The sequence below is a fragment of the Ictalurus punctatus genome, chromosome 24, assembly GCF_001660625.3.
Source record: "Ictalurus punctatus breed USDA103 chromosome 24, Coco_2.0, whole genome shotgun sequence".
Classification (NCBI taxonomy): Eukaryota; Metazoa; Chordata; class Actinopteri; order Siluriformes; family Ictaluridae; genus Ictalurus; species Ictalurus punctatus.
In genome coordinates, this window is record NC_030439.2 from 19,108,759 (window position 1) to 19,129,671 (window position 20,913).

General features: G+C 44.4%; 1 protein-coding gene and 1 long non-coding RNA gene across 3 annotated transcripts in view; one reads left to right on the top strand and one right to left on the bottom strand.

Annotated features, from left to right (window-relative positions):
• The window catches only part of LOC108257500 (potassium channel subfamily T member 2), an 88,627-nt gene extending 68,065 nt beyond the window's left edge, over nt 1-20,562 (bottom strand). For both annotated transcript variants that reach the window (XM_017455320.3, XM_017455319.3), the window contains exon 1: nt 19,805-20,562. In XM_017455320.3, the coding sequence (XP_017310809.1) occupies nt 19,805-19,893 (89 nt within the window). In that variant the 5' untranslated portion in view covers nt 19,894-20,562. The remainder of the gene's footprint in view (nt 1-19,804) is intronic.
• Nucleotides 8,254-14,450, top strand: LOC128629090 (uncharacterized). The gene is made up of 2 exons (XR_008393399.1): nt 8,254-8,999; nt 14,296-14,450. It is a non-coding gene; the product is annotated as an uncharacterized LOC128629090 (long non-coding RNA).
• Nucleotides 20,563-20,913: the final 351 nt, after the last annotated feature.

Sequence of the window (20,913 nt, forward strand, 5' to 3'; positions counted from 1 at the left end):
TTCAAAGCACCGTGAATCTGGGGTGATTTCTGTGATGTCTCGTGTTGCTTCGAGAGCTCACAGGAACTCGGAGGAAAGCGGGTTTATTCACGTATTAGCGAGAAATACTGAATAACTTTGGAGATCCACCGCTTTTATTGAATGTGCACCAACGAAACATGAGCCCCAGCGTTAAGAGCTGGTTCAGTGTTCTACGTTAAGACTGAAATTTGAGCGAAATGGGTTTTGGAGATGTGAATATTGTGAGAAATATCTTGCGACTTTATAAATCACTAGATTAAAAAACGCCAAGGAAGACAAACAAAGGCACCGACTGCGTGTTAAGTGGTAAGAGGTCGAATGTTCTGCAGTCACACACACACACTCACTCATTTGAACACAGTAATGGATCCGTGCTCGTGTTCGACGTGACGTGCCGCGTCCCGGCCCGAATCTGCGGAAAATCTGCGGTGATTTCGGAAAGATCGCGAGTTCTTCCGAATATCGCGGAGTCGGCTTGATTTTGCGTTCGTTTCTGCGCTCGCCAAATCCCGGAAAATCCTGAAGGGAACTGTTCACGTCGTTCAAGTAATTTTTACAATTGTCATGTGTTCCTTCGGGGAATTTGATATTTCTCATGTGAAATGTTTGGCATTGTTGATGTTTTTCAATTAAAGGAACAGTCAGGCATAAGCGTGTTTAAAGCCTGATTATGACACGCATCAGTGCTGAACCGTTCGAGAGAGACTCATCCCTAACACACACACACACACACACACTGGCTTAATTCAGTAAAAATCCAGAGAGTAAACACTCACACAGCTGGTAAAAATGAACAACTTCTAATGCTGAAGAAGAAGAGCTTCAGAAAGGCTTTATCAGAGGCGGGGGCGGCGTGACCCTGACCCTGTAACAGCACGGGTGATGAGCGAGGCTCGGCCAGCACAAGGGGACTACCATTCTTTCAGCTGAAGAATACACTCCTTTAACGCGCTCCATCCGGGGCCAGGAACTACACAATCGCGCCTTTCTTTGACGGAGCCACTTTACTGTTCATCCCTCCATCTCTCAGCTGTGGGATGAGAAAGGGCTGGACGAATTCTACAGGCAGATGCTCAAAACAGCACGGCACTGTCAGGAATAAGGAATAAGGGTACTAAACGGTACCTTTCTTTCTCGCTGGAGTGGTACTATTACCATACCCTATCCAGTACCAGGTCTTGAGTTCACCTCGTTGTACCTTTAGTATCAGACGTGCAATGTATTGACTCTGTATCTAATTACTGTCCCGTATATTCATGTGTGTTTCAATTGAAACGTGAAGTGGGCGTGGCCTAAACAGGAAGGATGTGTTTGTACGTTCACTTGTTGGTTCCGCTCGTTCCTTCTTCCGTTTGTTAGTTCTTTTGCGCTTTCTCTCATTCATTAGGTCTGTCTGCCTTTCTTCCTTTCATCCCTTCTTTCCTTGGTTCTTTCATCTTTCTTTCTTTCGCGCATTCTTCCTGTTGTTCTTTCTTCCGCTCATCCGTTCGTACGTATTTTCTGCTCCTTCATTCGCCGATCCTTTCTTCTGCCCGTTCTTTCATTTTCTCCTTTCTTTTAATCGTTTGTTTCGTTCGTTCTTTTGCGCTTTCGTTCATCCATTAGTTCTTTATGTCTGTCTTTCAATCATTCCGTCTTTCTTTCTGCCGTTCTTTCTTTCGGTCAAATTTTTCATTCGTTCCTTCGCTCTCTTTCTTTCTTTTCCTTCATTCTTTTCTTCATATTTCGCGTCCATTCCTCCGTTCATTCTTTAACTCATTCTTTTATTCATTCTCTGGTTGAAATTTTTCATCCATTTTTTTTTTTTTTTTTTTTTTTTTTTTTTTGCTTACTCCTTTGTTCAATCTTTCTTTTGTTCTTTTTTTTTTTCATGCGTTCAACTTTTCTGTTCATACTTTCCACTTGTTCCTTTGGGTCTGTCTTTCTTTTCTTGGTGGACAACACTGGGGGGAAAAAGACTAAAAATTTAAACCACCGCGACCCTGAAAAGTCAGTTCTCGAAGTTGACGTGTTGGAAGCAGGAAAAACGGGCGAGTGTAAGGATCTGAGAACGGCGGCGAGACGACTGGGTCAGAGCGTCTCCAAAACAGCAGGTCATATGGGGTGCTCCCGGGATGCAGTGGTTAGTACCTACCAAAAGTGCTCGAAGGAAGAACAACTGGTGACCCAGAGACGGGGTCATGATCGCCCAAGTCTCACTGACGCACGTGAGGAGCGAAGTCTAGCCCGTCTGGTCCGATCCCACATTAGACCTGCTGTAGCGCAATTTTCTGAAAAAAGTAAACGCTGGGTCTGATAGAAAGGAGTCAGAACACACAGTGCATCACAGCTTGCTGCGTGTGGTGCTGTGTATCTGCAGAGAACAGGGTTCTCGGTCAGAGAACCCATGCTGACCCCCTGTACACCACCACCTACAATGGGCTTCAGAACTGGACCATGGAGCAGTAGTAGAAGGAGGCCTGGTCTGATCAATCACGTTTTCCTTTACATCGTGTGGAGGCTGGGTGTGTGTGTGTCGCATACCTGGGGAAGAAATGCACCAAGATGCACTATGGGAAGAAGGCGAGCTGGCGGAGGAAGCGTGATGCTCTGGGCAGTGTTCTGCTGGGAAACCTTGGCATTCATCTGGATGTTACTTTAATGGTATTCAATAATGCCAGTGGCCATGTAGTCAAAATTGAAAGCCCTATAAACTAATCACGGTTCCTTTATGAACCTTAAATCATAAATATTAAAGTTACAAAAAATCCTCCTTTAATGGTGCCACCCCAGTGAAAAGGAAAGGTACAGTTTAGCGAATAACAAAGAAAAAAAAAAAAAAGGAGTGTGACGAATAACCGAGCTCAAGAGTCCTCGTGTATCCAGGCTTCGCCGTAAAAACCATCAGCTCACGCTCTGACTTTCTCTCTCTGGAGTTGTAGAGCATGACAGATGACGGTGTTAGTCCCAGTCTTCTTCCGCCTCCTCACTCATTCCAGCTCAGCGAAATGAAAGGCATCATTTAACCAGAGGCGCGGTAAGTAAATGCACCCGGTGGTCTTTTACTCAAACCCCATCGCTATGACGGAGGCGAGATTAAATCCAACTGCGAGTGAGACCCAGTCGCTGTCGGCTGTCGATGCTCCCGACCATCACTCGCTCCTTGTAGGCTGATTTCTTCACGCCGCTCATCAGGGGTTAAGCAGCAGGTTAATTGGATATTAGGAAATAACAAGTGCCTGGGGTCAACAGCGTGCTTCCGTGTTTCCGATTCAAGAGCTTCATCATCGTCTCATGACGCTTTACTGAAACTTCCGCTGCTGAAACGTCCTCTGTTCCAGCGTCACGGCTTTACGCTTTCACAGATCGTCACGGTGTATAATCCGATCGTTATCCCCCTACGGATTTCAAATTCATTTCCCTTTAATACGGCCTACGTGTTCGCCCATACCTACGTTTAATAGTGCATAAAAAAGTCCCCCATTTCATACACGTACTTCGTGTAGTGTTTCACATCAGACGGACATGTTGCAGAATGAGACCAAACAGGGAATAAATACGAAATCGAACACTCGGGAGCGTGCTATTATAGGAAAATAACCCACAACCGAGTGGTATGTGAAGCAGAGACGGATTATTTTCCTCAAACACCACGTCCCAAATTGCTTTGTTCCACTTCCACAACAGCAATTTGCCAACCAGTGCAATTTTTACTGATTAACGAACGGCACTTTGGATACTTTTTATCCGTATATCGTCGCATTTAATGATGCGGAATGTCCGTGAGACAAGTTCCTGTTACCAGCCTCACGTTTTTTGCTCTTCCTCGGAGTTATTAAGACTCATGTTCGTGCTCATGACACTGGAGGCTCCTTCCGTGAATGTTATACGAATGTCTCCTTAGAGAATATACATACAGATACGAGCTGTTACTACAGAAACGATAACATATCAGAACGAGCGCGTTAATATCCACCTGTGATTGCAGATTCTGATTCAGCGTGGTATAAATATAGAAAATACCAAACATTTGCAAAGTGCTGGTTTAATAACAATAATGGGTCTTTATTGCAGCACAGTGAAATTCTTTTCTTCCCAGGAAGTTGGGGTCAGAGTGCAGGGTCAGCCATGATACAGCCAAGGTCGGGGGTTCAAGCCCCAGCACTACCAAGCTGCCACTGTTGGGCCCTGGAGCAGAGAGGGTTAAGGGCCTTGCTCACGGGCCCAACAGTGCCAGCTTGGCAGTGCTGGGGCTCGAACCCCCGACCTTCTGATCAGTAGCCCGGTAACCTTAACCGCTAAGCCACCACTGACCCCAGCGCTGGCTTATAATAATAATGATTTTAAAAAAAAACGTTAAGCTAAAATACGAAGGTAGGAATGGATTGGTCTGTACGCCAAATAATTCCTAAATTATTAACCAATGTGTAAGATGTGATCTTTCATAGTATGGGTGTGATCACAGAACGTTAAGGGTTAAACACCACAGCGAGCTACAAATTTCGCTTCTTTTAAGTGCGCACTCGCAAAATGTTTCCCGTTACCCTGCTAGCACATCATGTAACAGCCAGATTTGGTGTGAATGTCCTCATCACGTCGTGCTTTCATATAAATGAAGAAAACCTATCATCCAAACAGCGTGATCTCTCGAACCGTCTTAATTGCTGTTATCGACCCGAACTGCATTTCGGTTGCGTGACCTTTCGTGCTAATAACGTTAGCCTAATATGTTAAGCAGCACAATGGCTAATTAGCTGAAATTGGCTGTATAGGAGGGCTTTCTACCCTAGCTCTGTTAAACAGAGAAAATGTCAACATGGTCAGATTTTCACATTAATTCCAAACTATTGTTTTAGTTTAAAGCCAGTGTAATATGTAAGAAATAAAACACTTGGTGTTATAGGAAAATAATCAACTTCAGGTTGATTGCCAGCTCATCGTTGATTATTTTCCCATAACAGCATGTCCTGAAATGTTTTATGCCTCTTCAAGTCCCACATCAAGTTTTCCAACGAATGGCACTTTTACGATCGTGTACAAAACGACTCAGTTTCAACGCACTGACACGGGAAACCCATCCTATAAATGTTATACGAACGTCTCCTTATAGAAATCTTCACCGCATCGACGATGACACGCTTTGCAATCCGTTTATGTGGAGCGTCCGCTGTAAACGAGTTGTTACTATAGAAACGGTAACGTATCGGAACGAGCGCGTTAATAGAAACCTGTGATGTGCAGCTGCGCTACTGTCAGAGCTGCTGTTCTAGAAAACTAATCAACAACTTCTGACCAATCAGAATCCAGTCTTTCTCCCTGTCTGTCTGTCTGTCTGTCTCTCTCTCTCTCTTTCTCGCACGCTCTGAAATGAGCATGATTTGTGTGGTCTCTACATTTCAATCAATGGCGACAAAATGTCACTCGGATATATGGCACGTTGCCAATCACCACTAAAAGGCCATTTACGAAAAGGGAAATTGATCACGTATGACAAGCTTTTGTGTTTCTCTGACACGCAGCGCAGCGGGTCGTTCCGAAGCCGGAGCGCCGAGCTAAATGAAATTCCGCCCGCGTACCGCTTTAACTCAATTTGGGAACGGGGGAAATCCGGCTGCTGGAGCAGAACGTAACAGCTGAGAGATGTGTAACACTGCTCCACACACTCACACGCTCGCTTGAGGCCTTCTTTACATGACCCAAACACCAACGGCAACCGATAACGACCAGGTAGAATGCAGTTTTCTGTGCCAAAGAGAAAAAAGCCATGGTCAAATCAAACACAAATAATAAAAAAAAAAATTCCTGGCAAAAATGAGATCAGTTTAAGGAAGAAAAGAAAAAAAAACAAAAACTCATGGGATTGTAAAACGGAATTAAACCCGATAACCTTAGCTATCGGAAAGTTAAGGCTCTAGGGCACAGGTTCCCAAACCTTGTCCTGGAGAGCCCGTGGTCCTGCAGATTTAAAAAAGACAATAAATTTTGAAACGCATAATTTTATTGACATCACTAAGTGTAATCAAATGACATACATTTAAAATGTAATGCGTTACATTACTGCGTTATCAGTAAAAGTCAGCAGATTACAGAAAGTAGTTACTGTAACGCGTTACACCCAACTCTGGTAGTAATGCCCCAGTATGTGGGACTGGGACGGGGACACTACACTGTAAAAACAGCACCGTCTTTCGGATGAGACGTCAAACCCGAGGTCCTGACTCTCCGTGGTCATTAAAAATCCCAGGACACTTCTCGTAAAAGAGTAGAGGTATAACCCCGGTGTCCTGGCGAAATTCACCCATTGGCCGTTATCTATCGCGGCCCGTAATAATCTTCATCCCTGAATTGGCCACATCACTGTCTCCTCTCCACTAATAGCTGGTGTGGTGTGGTGGGTGTTCTGGTGCACTATGGCTGCCGTCGCATCATCCAGGTGGATTCTACACACTGGTGGTGGAGATCCAATAACCCCCCCCCCCCCCCCCCCCCCCCCCCCCCCCCCTTTGAGTGTCTAAGAAAAGTGCTATATAAATCTAAGGAATTATTATTATTATAATTATTATCTAGAAATGGGCAGGAACTGCTGCTCCTTCTGAACAAGGAAGTACAGTATGTTGGGTAGAACCACAGGGGTGTAAACATTTATGGTTTAACCATAGCATTCACAGTTTTTCTCCCCTTCAGCAATAGGCCAGAATGCTACACTTCTAAGCCTTGCAGCTCAAAGGAAGTACAAAATGAGCATTATACTGTAGGAAACTACCTGAGATGTAATATGCATGCACAGCCTGGCCACATAATTAAGTTCATCCCAATCCATTTCATCCGCATGCTTCATTTCACGTCAGCTCTCATTAATCAACGTGCGATATTGTTTTATGGACTGTTATGTATTATTTATTATGTCCTATTATGTATTATGTAACTATTGTATCAGTTGTTTTTTTTTGTTTGGTTTTTTTTTTAAACCAAAAGTAAAAAAGACACACTTGACGGTTTGGTACCTTACTACCATCTTAGTATCTAGGTTTAATATTCAAATTTTTTTGGAGAGTGTGTGTTAACATATTTGCAGCTATACCCTCTGTAATATTAAAGGGTTTCTTAAGCGTTCTTTGGATTCTCCCAGAGAAACACTCTGCTGTAGGGACAAACAGAAGGACCGAGAGTATATAAATTATAGGTATATACAGCAGAGATATATCTATAAGTCAAAAAGTGTTTATGAAATCACAGAAGGAATAGGAACAATTGTTTAAAATATATCAGAGAGATCCTACACAGTGTCGCGGGACGCCTGGAGCCTATTCCTTGGGACTCGGGGCACAAGCCGGGGGACACCGTGCCGACTACGAACTATTCGGAAATACCAATCAGCCTACAACGCATGTATTTGGACTGGGGGAAGAAACCAGAGTACCCTGAGGAGACCCCCGAGGCTCTGGGAGAACATAGAAGCTCCGTGCACACAGAAGGGGAGGTGGGAATCAAACCCTCGACCCCTGAAGACACGAGGCAAACGTGCTAACCACTAAGCCACCGTGACCCCGAAAAGCGCAACTGGAAAAATGATAATAGTTGAGAGACTTCTGTAGTACAAGAGGAATAAAACACATCAGTATGTGCATTTATAGGAAACTAATCAACCTTGGCGTGGTAACATTAACTCCACTTCATCACACCACACCATCACTGACTGCTTACCAAATACGTCCTTACTAACGCCGTACTAATCCTTAATTCTTTACTCATTTCTAAAGTTCAACTGCAGAGCACATGGATAGCGAGGTGCATGATAGGTGAAAGAAAAAAAAGAAAGAAAAACCCCAACAACCAACAACGCCCTCGAGCACTGATTCATCAAGCGTTTAACAACAGGAGCGGCTGTCTCAGCTGCACGCTCATTCTGCGCTGCTTCAACACCTCGACACGGGCATTGTGCAATCCACAATGAGAACGTTTTTCTGTGCACTTGCTTTCTTTCTATCTCACATCTCACAGCCCGCCCACCCGCCATTTAGCCTCGGCCCACGTAGCCGCACTCACTCCGGCGATGTTACCCTAATAAGCTCGTTACCGGCTGCTCTTATTAATTAAAAGCAGAGGTCAGGGAGCCTGTTTTAATTTCCTGGGCCTCGACCGGTACGGAGTCACTGCTATTTCACGAACACGCCGCCAGGTTTATCGCGAACGGAACTAATTATAAGCACACCCTAATTAAGTTGGATGAAGGTTTGCGCAAAAATATTTACCCCCCCCCCTCCCCTCCTTCTACGGAAATGTGACTGGAGTGCATTTGCATCCGGGGGATGTTTAATTTTCCGCTGTGATCATTTTGCATTGCGGAGCATTAATTGCGAAAAGAGTAGTAATAATAATAAACAACGCCGTAGAACATCTGCTGCTTTTCAAATGCGGCTGACGCCGGAGTTATATCTCTGAGAAGGATGAGTATAGCGCTTTTGCTTTTGCTTTCTTGCGATAAAAACAAAGTCCCCTATAGACGGAGGGCAACGTCTGTGACCGGTCCGATTCAAGAGACGATTCACGGAGACGGGTCGAGATTTTGTCGACCCGTGACAAAATGGAGAGGAGAAGAGAGAGCCGGAGTACAAAATGGAAACCAGGAAGATGATTGAGTAGCCAGAGACGCAGTTAACGACAGTCAATAAAACATTTCTGGCTTTAAGAGCAAAGGCTCTCATTTGTATGATAATCCTGAGCTGTGCTCAAACACCCCACTGAGAGCGACATGTCTTCCAGGAGGCCGCAATGCAGCCAGCAATTTAAACACACAGACCTGGGGATGGATGTTTCTGCAACAGGTGGCCCGTAGTGATGGACTCTGTGTGTGTGTGTGTGTGTGTGTGTGTGTGAGAGAGAGCGAGAGAGAGCTTGCAGTCAGACAGGAGCCAGGCTTTCCACAGAGACCGATAGACGTTGATCGATATCCTCAAGCACCTGACGAGCTCGTGATTCTGCAACGATAGTGAATGGAGGTGAAAAATCCAAGTTAGTCCTAAACCTCCGTCCCCTGTCACTCATAGACTTTTACATTTATATATATATATATAATTCAGAGTGAGATTTAGAACCATGATTCTTTCCACAGCCTGGAAAAGATTAGTGTAAAACCAGGAGAGGACACTGAAGGGATAATACTTTAGTTATCTGATGTTACAAGCGTCTGACTCATGGATTATACCCAGATATGAAAATGGGCTGAAGTTCCAAGTTGCTGTTGTTGTTGTTGTTGTTGTTTTAAAACTAATTGGATTTGTATACGTATCAGACATTGGTCAAATTCGACTGTCTAGATTAGCCAGAAAACCTTCCCAAGGAAAAGTGCGGTTGCTTTACTACGACTCGCGAAAAAGACGTCGTCCTCGTAACATCTTTAAAGACGTCGATGTGATGTAAGCAGTGACCTCATCACGGCATCGGCTGAAAACATTCGCTGGATTAAATAACCCAAGATAAAATGTAACGTAATAGAAGGAGAAATGTTTTTTTTCTTTGATAACAATGACTCCTGTACAATCTGCTACTGAAAACCACCAAAGTCTCTATCTACAGTAAGTAACAGCAAAAAGTGCAGAAACGGAATCTCTCGTAATCCCTCTGCAGCTTTCAGTTTCTCACAAGGCGTTCGGCAATTCTGGTTAGCTAAGACGTCAGACGTCATTAACGACTTTTGCGCTGTCCACCCCTGCGTGCAGTTGGTGGCTGCTGGGGACCGAGATGTGCTCCAGCATCTGCTGCACAAACCCAGGCCAGCTGGCAAACTGCTCAACAGAGATAGGACTTGTTTGAGATGAAAGCTGCTTCGCGAGCCGTAGTCCAAACAACAGCTTTGAGTCTTGTACTGCACTCACACTGAGAGTGATTTTTCACTGAAATCCTTCGGTGCTGATCACTAAAGAGCGTTCTTGTCTTTAGTTGCCGTGGTTTTATTGGTAGTGCCTGGCTTGTTGCGATGTCCACACAAGTTAGCTGCAGAACGTATAATACACCCACTTTACAAATCAGAGGTCTTCCCACTTTCTACTGATGCCAGAATGAATGCGTTGTTTTTGTTCTTCATGGCTTAAAGTGTTTGATGTACTGAAATAGACTGCTGAAAAGCTAAGGAAGTGTGAGCATGAATGCTAGAAATCTAGCACGGCTAGCTAGAAGACTCGGTGTACGTATACACCGACGTTCGGAAACGTCATAATACATACTGTACAGATCGTTGTGAGGAGCCAAAAAAGACCCAATGTCCTCACAATGATAGGAAAGTGTCACATGTCCTCACAATCAGCAGGTCCTCACACTGACCAAATGTCCTCACTGTTACGGGATAAGTGTCAAATGTCCTCCGAATGATAGGGAAGTGTCATGTATCCTCAGAATAATAAGATAATGTCAAATGTCCTCACAATGATATGAAAGTGTCACATGTCCTCACAATCAGCAGGTCCTCACACTGACCAAATGTCCTCACTGTTACGGGATAAGTGTCAAATGTCCTCAGAATGATAGGGAAGTGTCATGTATCCTCAGAATAATAAGATAATGTCAAATGTCCTCACAATGATAGGGAAGTGTCAAATGTTCTCACAATGATCGGACAATGTCAAATGTCCTCACAATGATTAAAAAAAGTGTCAAAGGTCTTCACAATGACAGGATAATGTCAAATGTCCTTACAATGACAGAGAAGTGTCATGTGTCCTCAGAAAAATAGGATAATGTGAAATGTCCTCACAATGATAATAAAGTGTCAAATGTCCTCACAATGATAGGAAAGTGCCACATGCCTTCACAATGATAGGGTAATGTCAAATGTCCAAATGTTCTCACAATGATAGGAAAGTGCCACATGTCCTCATAATGATAGGATAATGTCAAATGTCCTTACAATTACAGGATAATGGGGCAGCTGTGGCTCAGGTGGTAGAGCGGGTTGTCCACTAATCGTAGGGTTGGTGGTTCGATTCCCGGCCAGCGCGACTCCACATGCCAAAATGTCCTTGGGCAGGACACTGAACCCCAAGTTGCTCCCGATGGCAAGTTAGCGCCTTGCATGGCAGCTCTGCTACCATTGGTGTGTGTGTGTGAATGGGTGAATGAGACAGTGTAAAGTGCTTTGGATAAAAGCGCCATATAAGTGCGCCATTTATTTACCAGTGTCAAATGTCCTCACAATGACAGGAAAGTGTCACGTCCTCCTAATGATAGGAAAGTGTCAAATGTCCTCACAATGATAGGATAATGTCGAATGTGCTCACACTCACCAGGTCCTCAGAATGATAGGCCAGTGTCAAGTGTCCTCACAATCACCAGGTCCTCAAAATGATAGGCCGGTGTCAAGTGTCCTCACAATCACCCAGTCCTTACAAAGAGTGTTGTTTTCTAGCTTTTATTTAGAAAAATGATCAGAACCAAAATGTTTCTTTATGTTTACCGATGTTAAGGTTAAAGTTAGGTGTACACACACAGCATTAAACAGCTACAGCTGTCATTATGTCAATGGAAGTTCCTAATGAAGACAGAAAAACCAGCATGTGTGTGAAATGTGGAACAGAGGCCTTTCTGACACTGATGAAGGGTTTTGGAGATCAGGGATTAAAATGATTCAATCTGCAGCTCGTGAGCCACTTCAGCTTTGGGATGAGGGTCAGGCTCCAGAGATGGTGAAGGAACAGGAGAGGAATGCTGACTATAAGCTCGCATCCCTGCATGTGCAAGTGCGTAGGTGCGTGTGTGTGTGTGGGCATGTGGCAGTGGATTGTGTGTGTGTGTGTGTGTGGGATGAAGGAAACGAGCGTACATTAGAGATTAACGTGGCTGAGAAACAGGCAACGTGTGGGATGAGTTTCTCCGGACTCGGTCCCCGAATGGACCTGTCTATCATGATTAACAAGATGGTAACCATCCAGCTTCTTCCTGTCTCGCTCTCTCTCTCTCTCTCTCTCTCTCACTCACCCTTTTTTACAAGGTACCAAGTACGGATCGAACATCAGACAGAGTGAGAGAGGAGAAAAAGGCAGTGAGGCAGAACGTGGGTTTGTTTTTGTCTCGACGGGAGATGGCACCTCTGTAAACAGAGCCACTCGATGTTCTGCGAGCGTTTTACGACATTCTCTCCCCAGGGATGATCACACAGCACTCGTTCCTCAAACGGCATTACGCGTGGCATCTGTGCCTCGCTTGGATCCATCCTCCAGGGCCACCAAAATGCCAGAGGGGTATAAGTTCGTAACCCAGGACTGAGAGAAACCCATTCCTGCTACAGGGATGCTGTACCATGCCTGACCCTGTGCTCTGACTTACTTCTTCTCACAATTACCTAGGTTGTGCAAATACGGCATTTTGTTGTACCAGGCGTGCAAGAAACACGTTCTACCGCAATACTTGACGACATTGGGACTATTCACGATCTGTAGCACGATGTTTAGCTTAGCCCCAGCAAAGTGGCAGCATACCTGCTAGGAGCTGAAAGAGAAGGAGGAATTAAATGAAGAAAGGACTAAAGGAAGAAGGGCAAAGGAAATAAAGAAAGGGGAGGTGGAATAAAGAGAGAAAAGAAACAAAGACCAAACATTGTGCGCCCGCACTGTGGGTGCGAGTTTAAAGCAGGGCTGCTGATTGGTCGGGAGGCGTGTTTAAAGAGTGAACGAATCACTGTAGCGTTTCTGTAGTCCGTCTTGAATTCACCGAACGCACCTTTAACGCCCAAACCCGGTTTTATGTCTTATGGCAGAAACACAGTATTATATCAGTACGCATCACGCAATTTTTGTTTGCTAACAAAGTAACCGCAAAACACTAGCCACTCCTCTGAAAGACGAGTTGAAATTTGTGAGAAATAAACCATTTGGTACAAAAACAGACAACATCCGGGCAACGACTTGTTCCAGTCACTAAGGGCAGACACGCTCGGCGTTATAAAAGCGCTAACAATACTCAGAAAATATTCTCAGAAAAGCATACTGCGCCATAATTTAGCATAAAATCAATACCCTATTGTCATATCACCCAAGTTTACGGCGTAACCCGGTGTGTAAACTCGTTCTTTAAATTCATTACCACCACAGCACTAGATACCGATTCACAGAGGCGAGAACCACAAGGCCAGACATCTTGGCACCGTGCCATCACTCTGTCTCACGCAGACACACACACACACACACACACACACAGCCAAGACGTTAAATGCTACGCTTAATACATCTGAAAAGGTTAACAGGAGGCTTCTGTAGAGGAATGAGGTGAACGTCTTTAGAGCGATGTCTGATAGATAAGACGAGTAATAAATATCACGCTGCATTACATAAGCGAGCTCGGGTGAGAGACTTCACAGTACGGAGACGTTTCACGTGCAGCGTGAGGCCAGAGCTTTACCGAGACGGCGTCAGCAATGCGATCGACAGTTCCGCCTGCGAGGAAACGGTCCTTTATCTCCGGTTTATTTCTGGCCGTCCGTACACTTCCAGTCACTATTCGCAGCCAGCGTAAGTTCAATCGAAGGTCAGGGTGTAAAATCGATCCTAAACCACTTACCAAAGTAAGTCAGAAATAGTGAAGAACTTCCTGAAAGAGATCTTTTCATCACAGACAAGAAATACAGCATCCATGACTCGGGTTTTATACTGGACCGACTGGTCAAAAGGTGTGGGTTCATTTTCTAGACCAGTATAGGAGTCGTACAGGTGAAGGTCAGAGGTTTATTTACAGCGCCGAATACTGTATGGTTCTAAATGGTAAATGGTCTGCACTTATGTAGCGCTTTTATCCAAAGCACTTTACACTGTGTCTCATTCACCCATTCACATACACACACACACCAGTGGTAGCAGAGCTGCCATGCAAGGCGCTAACTTGCCATCGGGAGCAACTTGGGGTTCAGTGTCTTGCCCAAGGACACGTGAGTGGAGTCACGTGGGCCGGGAATCGAACCTCCGACCCTACGATTAGTGGACGACCCGCTCTACCACCTGATCCACAGCCGCCCGTGTGTAACTATTGCTCCTGCTGCTTTCAGGTCGTCCTGCGACTCTTTTCCAGTGACCGCTGGCTTCTTTCATCCTTCCTTATCATTAGTCTGATATCGAACCGGTTGGACTGACAGCAGAGTTTCCGCTAAGAAATTCTGGTGCCAGTCGGACATACTGGAAAAATATCCGGTCATCTCATCTCGGTGTTTCTTTTGCACCGTGACGTTCTGGACTGCGATTGTGGTGGCGGGGGCGTGGTCGAGCGTCAGCTGGTAGACCGAGTTTACTCGCGTGTGTTCGTTTGTGCTTTCAGTGCCTGCCGTAACGAGAGAGAAAGAGAGAGACAGCAAGAGAGAGAGACGACCAGCACGGAGCCGTGTGTGTGTGCGTGCGTGCGTGTGTCATCGAACGAGTCCGCTGAAAAGCAAAAGGAAAAATAAAGAGAATAAAAAGGCCTTTTGAGTTGTCCTCGGCCTGCCTCCCGCCTCCTCATTCTCCCAGATGTGTTACAGCGATATAATACTAACAAAACAGTCCAGTCAAATGAAAGATAAAAAGATTACCTATCACATTTTCATTTCCAGACTATTCAAAATAACAAACGGCAGTCGTGGAGTTAGCGTCTAATAAAACAGACATTCAAAACAAATTTCCAATGAGGATATCCGTATGAAATTTTCACCAGACTTCGGTATTAACTCAAGAAATCCGCAAGTATAAAGAATTCACAACATTAACGTCCATAAATGAAGTTATGTGTAATAAAGACGGATGACACGGGAAAAAAGTACTGAACACGCTAACTGAAATGTATTGAATACTTAGCGGAGAAGCGTTTGTCTGTAACGACGGCTTCAAGACGGCTTCCTGTATGAAGAAATTAACGGGCCGCAGCATTCAGGTGTGATTTCGACCCGTTCTTCTAAACATATCGTCTTTAAAAATCTTGTTCAGTTGGAATACTGGTGAAGATTTCATGTTAACAGCCTCATCGGAAATATATTTACTGAAAATAAACGGTCGACGCGTCCGACGCTTATTTCCCCCCGCTGCATTTTAATTGACAGAGAACTATTAAAATACGGAAAAATCGGAATTTTCCCACGCTAAGTTGTTCCTGTTTATTTTTAGGACGATTTTGAAGGCGGATGGCTGTTTTAACGCGAGCCGATCAGAGTACACGTTACAGGAGAAACGTGGAGGAAAAAAAACCAAAAAACCAAAGCAATAGCAAACGTACTTTGTCCGACGTCTGCTTCGTGTTAACGTTTTGACCGGACGTTTTGATTTTATCGGACAGTTCGAATTTTTTCCGCGTTTCCCAAAAAAGCATCGCAGAACAAAGTTCACCTGTGATTGGTAGAGCGAGCATCACATTGTACACTCTCTCTCTCTCTGTCCCAGTTAAGATTACCTTACCTTTGTGCTGCTTTGGGCAAACCAGGTATATTGAAAATCTTTGCTATGACTGTGTAGCATTTTCCATGCAAATTTTAAGGCTCTGGGTTACTGATCTGATAGGAAGGTCGGGGGTTCGAGCCCCAGCGCTGCCAAACTGCCAACGTTGGGCCCTTGAGCAAGGCCCTTAACTATCTCTGCTCCAGGGGGCGCTGTATCACGGCTGACCCTGCACCCTGACTCCAGCTTCCTGACATGCTGGGGTATGCGAAGAAAACAATTTCACTGTGCTCTACTGTATATGTGACCGATAAAGACTCATTATATATTTATAAATACATATAAAACGACCTTTACATGTATGTTTTTAATACAGTGTCTGAATACCTTTGTTTCTCTATCAGTACTTTAATACAATTACAATTCAGGCATCAGTGGGCTTTAAAAAAAAAAAAAAAAAAAAAAGACAAATGGCTCCTTTAATAATAAAGTTTTGACCTTTCTGTTTGCTTTTAGACCACAGATGAGCTCGTTCATGTGTGTCAGGCCGTCTAAAAAAGATCTTTCGCTACCTGATTTCTACAAGCCACTCAGGAAACTTCCTCACCTAGCAACAGTAGGGGACAGTGAGAGCACACACACTCGTTGTCCGCCAGTCCTAGACCGCGAGCGAACGGTCGGTCGCACGAGGAAAATATATCTGAGGGAAAAACGGACATCACTGCGGCAGAATTAAAGCGTGACGTGAAGTCGGCTTTAGGGGTAACGGCATCGAAACAGCTACGGTCTACAAAAACAATAGCGGAAGATCACGTAGTGTAACGAAAAAGAAAAAAAAAAAAAGACTAATGTTACGGCTAAGGATAAATCTGACATCCTGAGCGGCAGATCTCGCGGATCCCATAAAAGTCCCAGGATTCCTCCAGGTATACAGACACGGATCTTTTCCTATGGATCTATTTTTTTAATATAATTAATCGTCGATTATTTTATCCGGCACATCATACGCGTTAAGACGGAGAGTTTACGAGCTTCGGTGTCAAAGGGTTAACAGCACGCTCTCAGAAAAAGAACGCTTCCTCGAAGGTTCTTTAAAGTGATAAGGGTTCATAGCTTCCAAACCATGCTTGACTTGGAACCGTTCTTTGATACATCCTTCAGAAATACATCCAAAAATTCAATCTAGAGCCTTTCCATTCCAGCTGTTCTCTCTGTGAAACCCTTTCAGGTTCCATACGGGAACCCTCATTCCCTGGAGTGCTTTCTTATCAGAGAATAAGGTTCCGAGAGGGACTCTATTAAGAAAGTAAGAACCCTGTAACTATCCAGAGACCCGTTTTGGAACCCTGAAAACGCTTCCTCGTAGCCCTTCATATCAAAGCAAGGAATGCCTCAGGGTTCTAGATTTACAGGAAATGTTCTAAAAGTGCATACAGTAAATAAAATACAAGCACTCATATGATTAGGGGGGGGGGGGGGGGGGGACGTGGGGGTTCCTTTCTAGTTCTTAGCTATCTAAAGGGGGTCTATTTGGAAAGCTCACTACATTGGGACCTCTTCCTGAAATGACTTCGCTCTAGAGCCCTACGTGTCTTAGTTTTTTCCTCTGGAACTGATTTGTCCACGAACGTGATAAACGGGTGATTTTGGTTTCGGTTTAAATCGAAGAACATGTTCACGCGTTAATCTTCCGGTAAGCGCGTTATCCCGATCAGGGTCGCAGTGGTGTCGGGTTAGCGATCCCATCAGCATCAAGTCACATGATCACGGACGCTAGAACCACTTTTATGCACGATGAGCATTAGCGCGTAAGTCACACGTACGTAGCGTCGTATCCATGCCGTGTTCGTGTGTATTCCACGCTTGTCTACTTTGCGTGTGTGTTACATATTAACATAGCCTTAGTCCTTGTTCTCGTCTGGTTCGCGATTAATCAAACCATCCGTGACAAGTGGGGTCTATCGGTGGGAATACATCCTGGACAGAATGCAGGTTCATGTACACACACACACACACACACACACACACACACACATCTAGGGACCAAGGGAGAAAATATGAAACTCCAGACAGTAACCTGAGGTCAGGAGCTGTCTGCTGAACCAACGCAGACCCGGAAAAGTACAAACGAACAAAATTTGATCTCACTATACAAGCACACAGATGTTTTTTGTCTCCTGCAGGAAACTGAATGCTGCGTAGCCCATCAGGAATCCTACAAATCTTGTAGGTCAGCTTCCATTAACAGAAAGATACAATGTTGTGGAAAGGACAATAATAATAATAATAACAATAATAATAACAATAATAATGATAAACATCTTTCGTCAGATCAGTGATCTAACGTGAGGTTGACGTCTTGGTGCTGAATTATCACGTAGCGCTCAACACGAGCACATCTGAACACCGGTGATCATTTAACACCCGGGAATCTACTGTATTGTGAAAACTCAAAACACACACACACAGACACACGCGCGCGCGCACACAAAGGAAGTTCTCCAGGAACCTGTTGCTGCACATGAATGCTGCGAAGCCCATCGGCTCTGCCCGATTTATTACACCGTGATCACCACTGCGAGAAAAAAATACAACCAGGGACAAAAATGATGTCACTTCCTGTTTTTTTTCTCCCTTCTTCATATGGTTCTCTTACCGCTTTACGGCATGCTCATGAACTGTGAGTTCGACTAGGTGATTAGTTTAAGCATCTGGGTTTTGGTGTGTACAAGGATCAAAAGGAATCTGTTTAAAGTGGGGAACGTCCATGATGTGTACAGGTTACTCTTTGTGTGTGTGTGTGTGTGTGTGTGATTATATAATACACAGTATGATATTATTCATAATATTATTCATGTTAAACATAATATATAGGGAAACCCTTTATTGAAGTGTTCCTTCATGTAACACTCAAGTATTCCAGCCAGAGACGAACCAAAAATACTTTAGGGTTCTAGAGCTAACCAGAACCAGGTTTCCCAAGGGTTCTTTGAGTACTTACAATTAATTACTTATGTGGTACTACCTGGAACCCTGTGTGATAGGGAAGTACTTTATTATAACAGTTCTCCCAGAAGGACAAGTCATAGAACCCTTAAGGACTGTAGATTCGACGTGCTTTTGGGTCTTCTCCGAGAACCTGGAGGTTATGACGTTACGGGCTTGGTCGAGCTTAATAAAGGTTACATTAAGAGCCTTGAAGTGTTTTTCCGGCAAGTTCTGCTGGGAAACCCTTAAAGGTTCCATAACCGGAACCCTACGAGCGAGTGGTTTCCTATCAGAGAAGATTCCTACCATGAAGATCCCCACTAGGAAAGTAAATAACCCCTTAACTTTTCAAAGGATCCTTAATGAACCCTTAATAAATCCCTTTTTAAGATCCTTTCTTAAAGAAATCTATTTTTTTTTTTTTTAAAGTAGAGCTGTAACGTGCTTTTTGGCTCGTCTCCATACAGAACCCTACATTAAAGCGCTCTCTTATAAGAGGCGGTTCCAAGTAGAACACCGTTAGGAAGTCGGTGACTCCTTGACTAGCCAGAGAACCCTCGAGGAACCTTTAAAACCTTCTCTTGCATGAAGTTTAATTCCACTAGAGAGATAAAAAGACATAAGGGATAGATTAGGGTTCTAGACGAAACCTTTATATGACTGTACGCAGTGAAATCCATGCGCTCGTACACAGAGACAATTGGCTTCGCAAGGGTCGCTTGGGTATTTAAAGTTCTTAGCTAAGACCAAGTAAGGGTTCTACTCAGGTGGGAGTGGTTCTACTTAGAACCCTTACTTTGATCCTCTTTCTAAAACAGGTTCAATCCAGAGCCGTAATGTGTCCATCAGGGAAACACTTAAAAGTCCCGTCCAGAACCCTACGACAGAGTGGTTTCCCATCAGAGAAGATTCCTACCCAGAAGAACCCCACTAGGAAAGTAAATAACCCCTTGACTTTTCAAAGGATTCTCAAACTCTTATTTTGTAGTGTGTTTATTCATTCATTTATTTATTTAAATATATGGGGTGGTTTTTCCTTTAACGTTTAAGGATTCCACCAGAGGGACGAACACTTTAGGGTTCTAGATGTCATTTGTATGCATGAATACTGTAAAACCCATGCACTGGAGCATGGGGGGAGAACAAGGTTCCTCAATGGTTCCTTGGGTATTTACAGATCCTGGCTGCATAAAGGAGTTCTACTCAGAAGCCCATATCTGGAACCTCTTCTTAAAACAGCTTAAATCTAATCTAGAGTCCTGAAGTGTGGCTTGTTTTTTGTTTCGTTGATGATGATGATGATGATGATGATTATAAACAGCACTGTCTTATTTCGAGATGATGGTGTATGTTTGGTAGATCCATCACCACCCACCCCTCAATTCTACACCCCTTGGACCCTGTTACCTTGTGGTGGAAGTGGTAAAGTTTCCTACCTGTCGTCAGTCTGCCAGTCTCCGAGCAACAGGTCTCTGAATCGGTAGCGCGGCGGCAGCGGCAGCACCTCCTTCTCCAGCTCCACCATGGCGCACCGCCGAGCCGAGCCTCACGCTCTCGCACACACACACGCGCACGCGCGCGCGCACACGCTCTCTCTCTCTCTCTCTCTCTCTCTCTCACACACACACACACACACACACACACCACAAGGACCGAGTTGCAGAAGCACAACCCAGATCACTTCACCCTTTCACTTTTTTTTGTTTTACCGCCGCAGTCCCGGGTCCATGTCTCTACTGCGCACCGTGCAATTTCCCCCGAAACTCGGGTTGCCAGATTGCGCCTCGGAGAATGAAGCAATCGTTGTAAACGAGTCTAAAGTCTATCCAAGTGTGTCAGAGCTACACAAGCCTATACGCCTGCTTTTGCAAGAAGGGAATCCCCCAATCTGGCAACACCGGGTGCGTGGAAGACGCGATGGCTCTCCTCTGGAACATCACTACTTGAAGCGGTTACCACCCCGAAGCATAAACTCTCTCTCTCTCTCTCTCTCTCTCTCTGGTGTCACTCTGAACAAAAATTCACTCTTTAGCAGGGAAGTAAGGGAAGGATGCTTATCAAAGTAGTGCGCCTCCACAGGTTACCATAGTTACCGTGCGAATTATTTAGACACTCTTTAGTACCAAAAACAAAATGGCATGTCGGGATCATAAATCATAGTGTTTCCACCTCCAAGCTGTTCACACGCAGTCTCCAGGAATGAAGCGAGAGAGAGAGAGAGAGAGAGAGAGAGAGAGAGAGAGAGAGTAAATGCGCATGTCTAAATAATAACGCAGAGGTATTATTACCTATACGGGGTGGAGGAAATCCCACGTGCACACACATAAATGCATAAATATATCCACAAATCATCTGCTCAGGGCTTTTATAGGTACTTGTTTTTATTTTTTTTTTTATTTTTTTCTTTTTGTTACTTCTCAGGCATAGAAACAGGTTTCGGAAAACCAAATAATTAAAAGAGAAAACGTTACCGTGGAACCAAAAAGTGTGGTCAGAACCTCACGTCCATTACGAACTGAAGAACCCCTTAACCATCCCGAGAAAC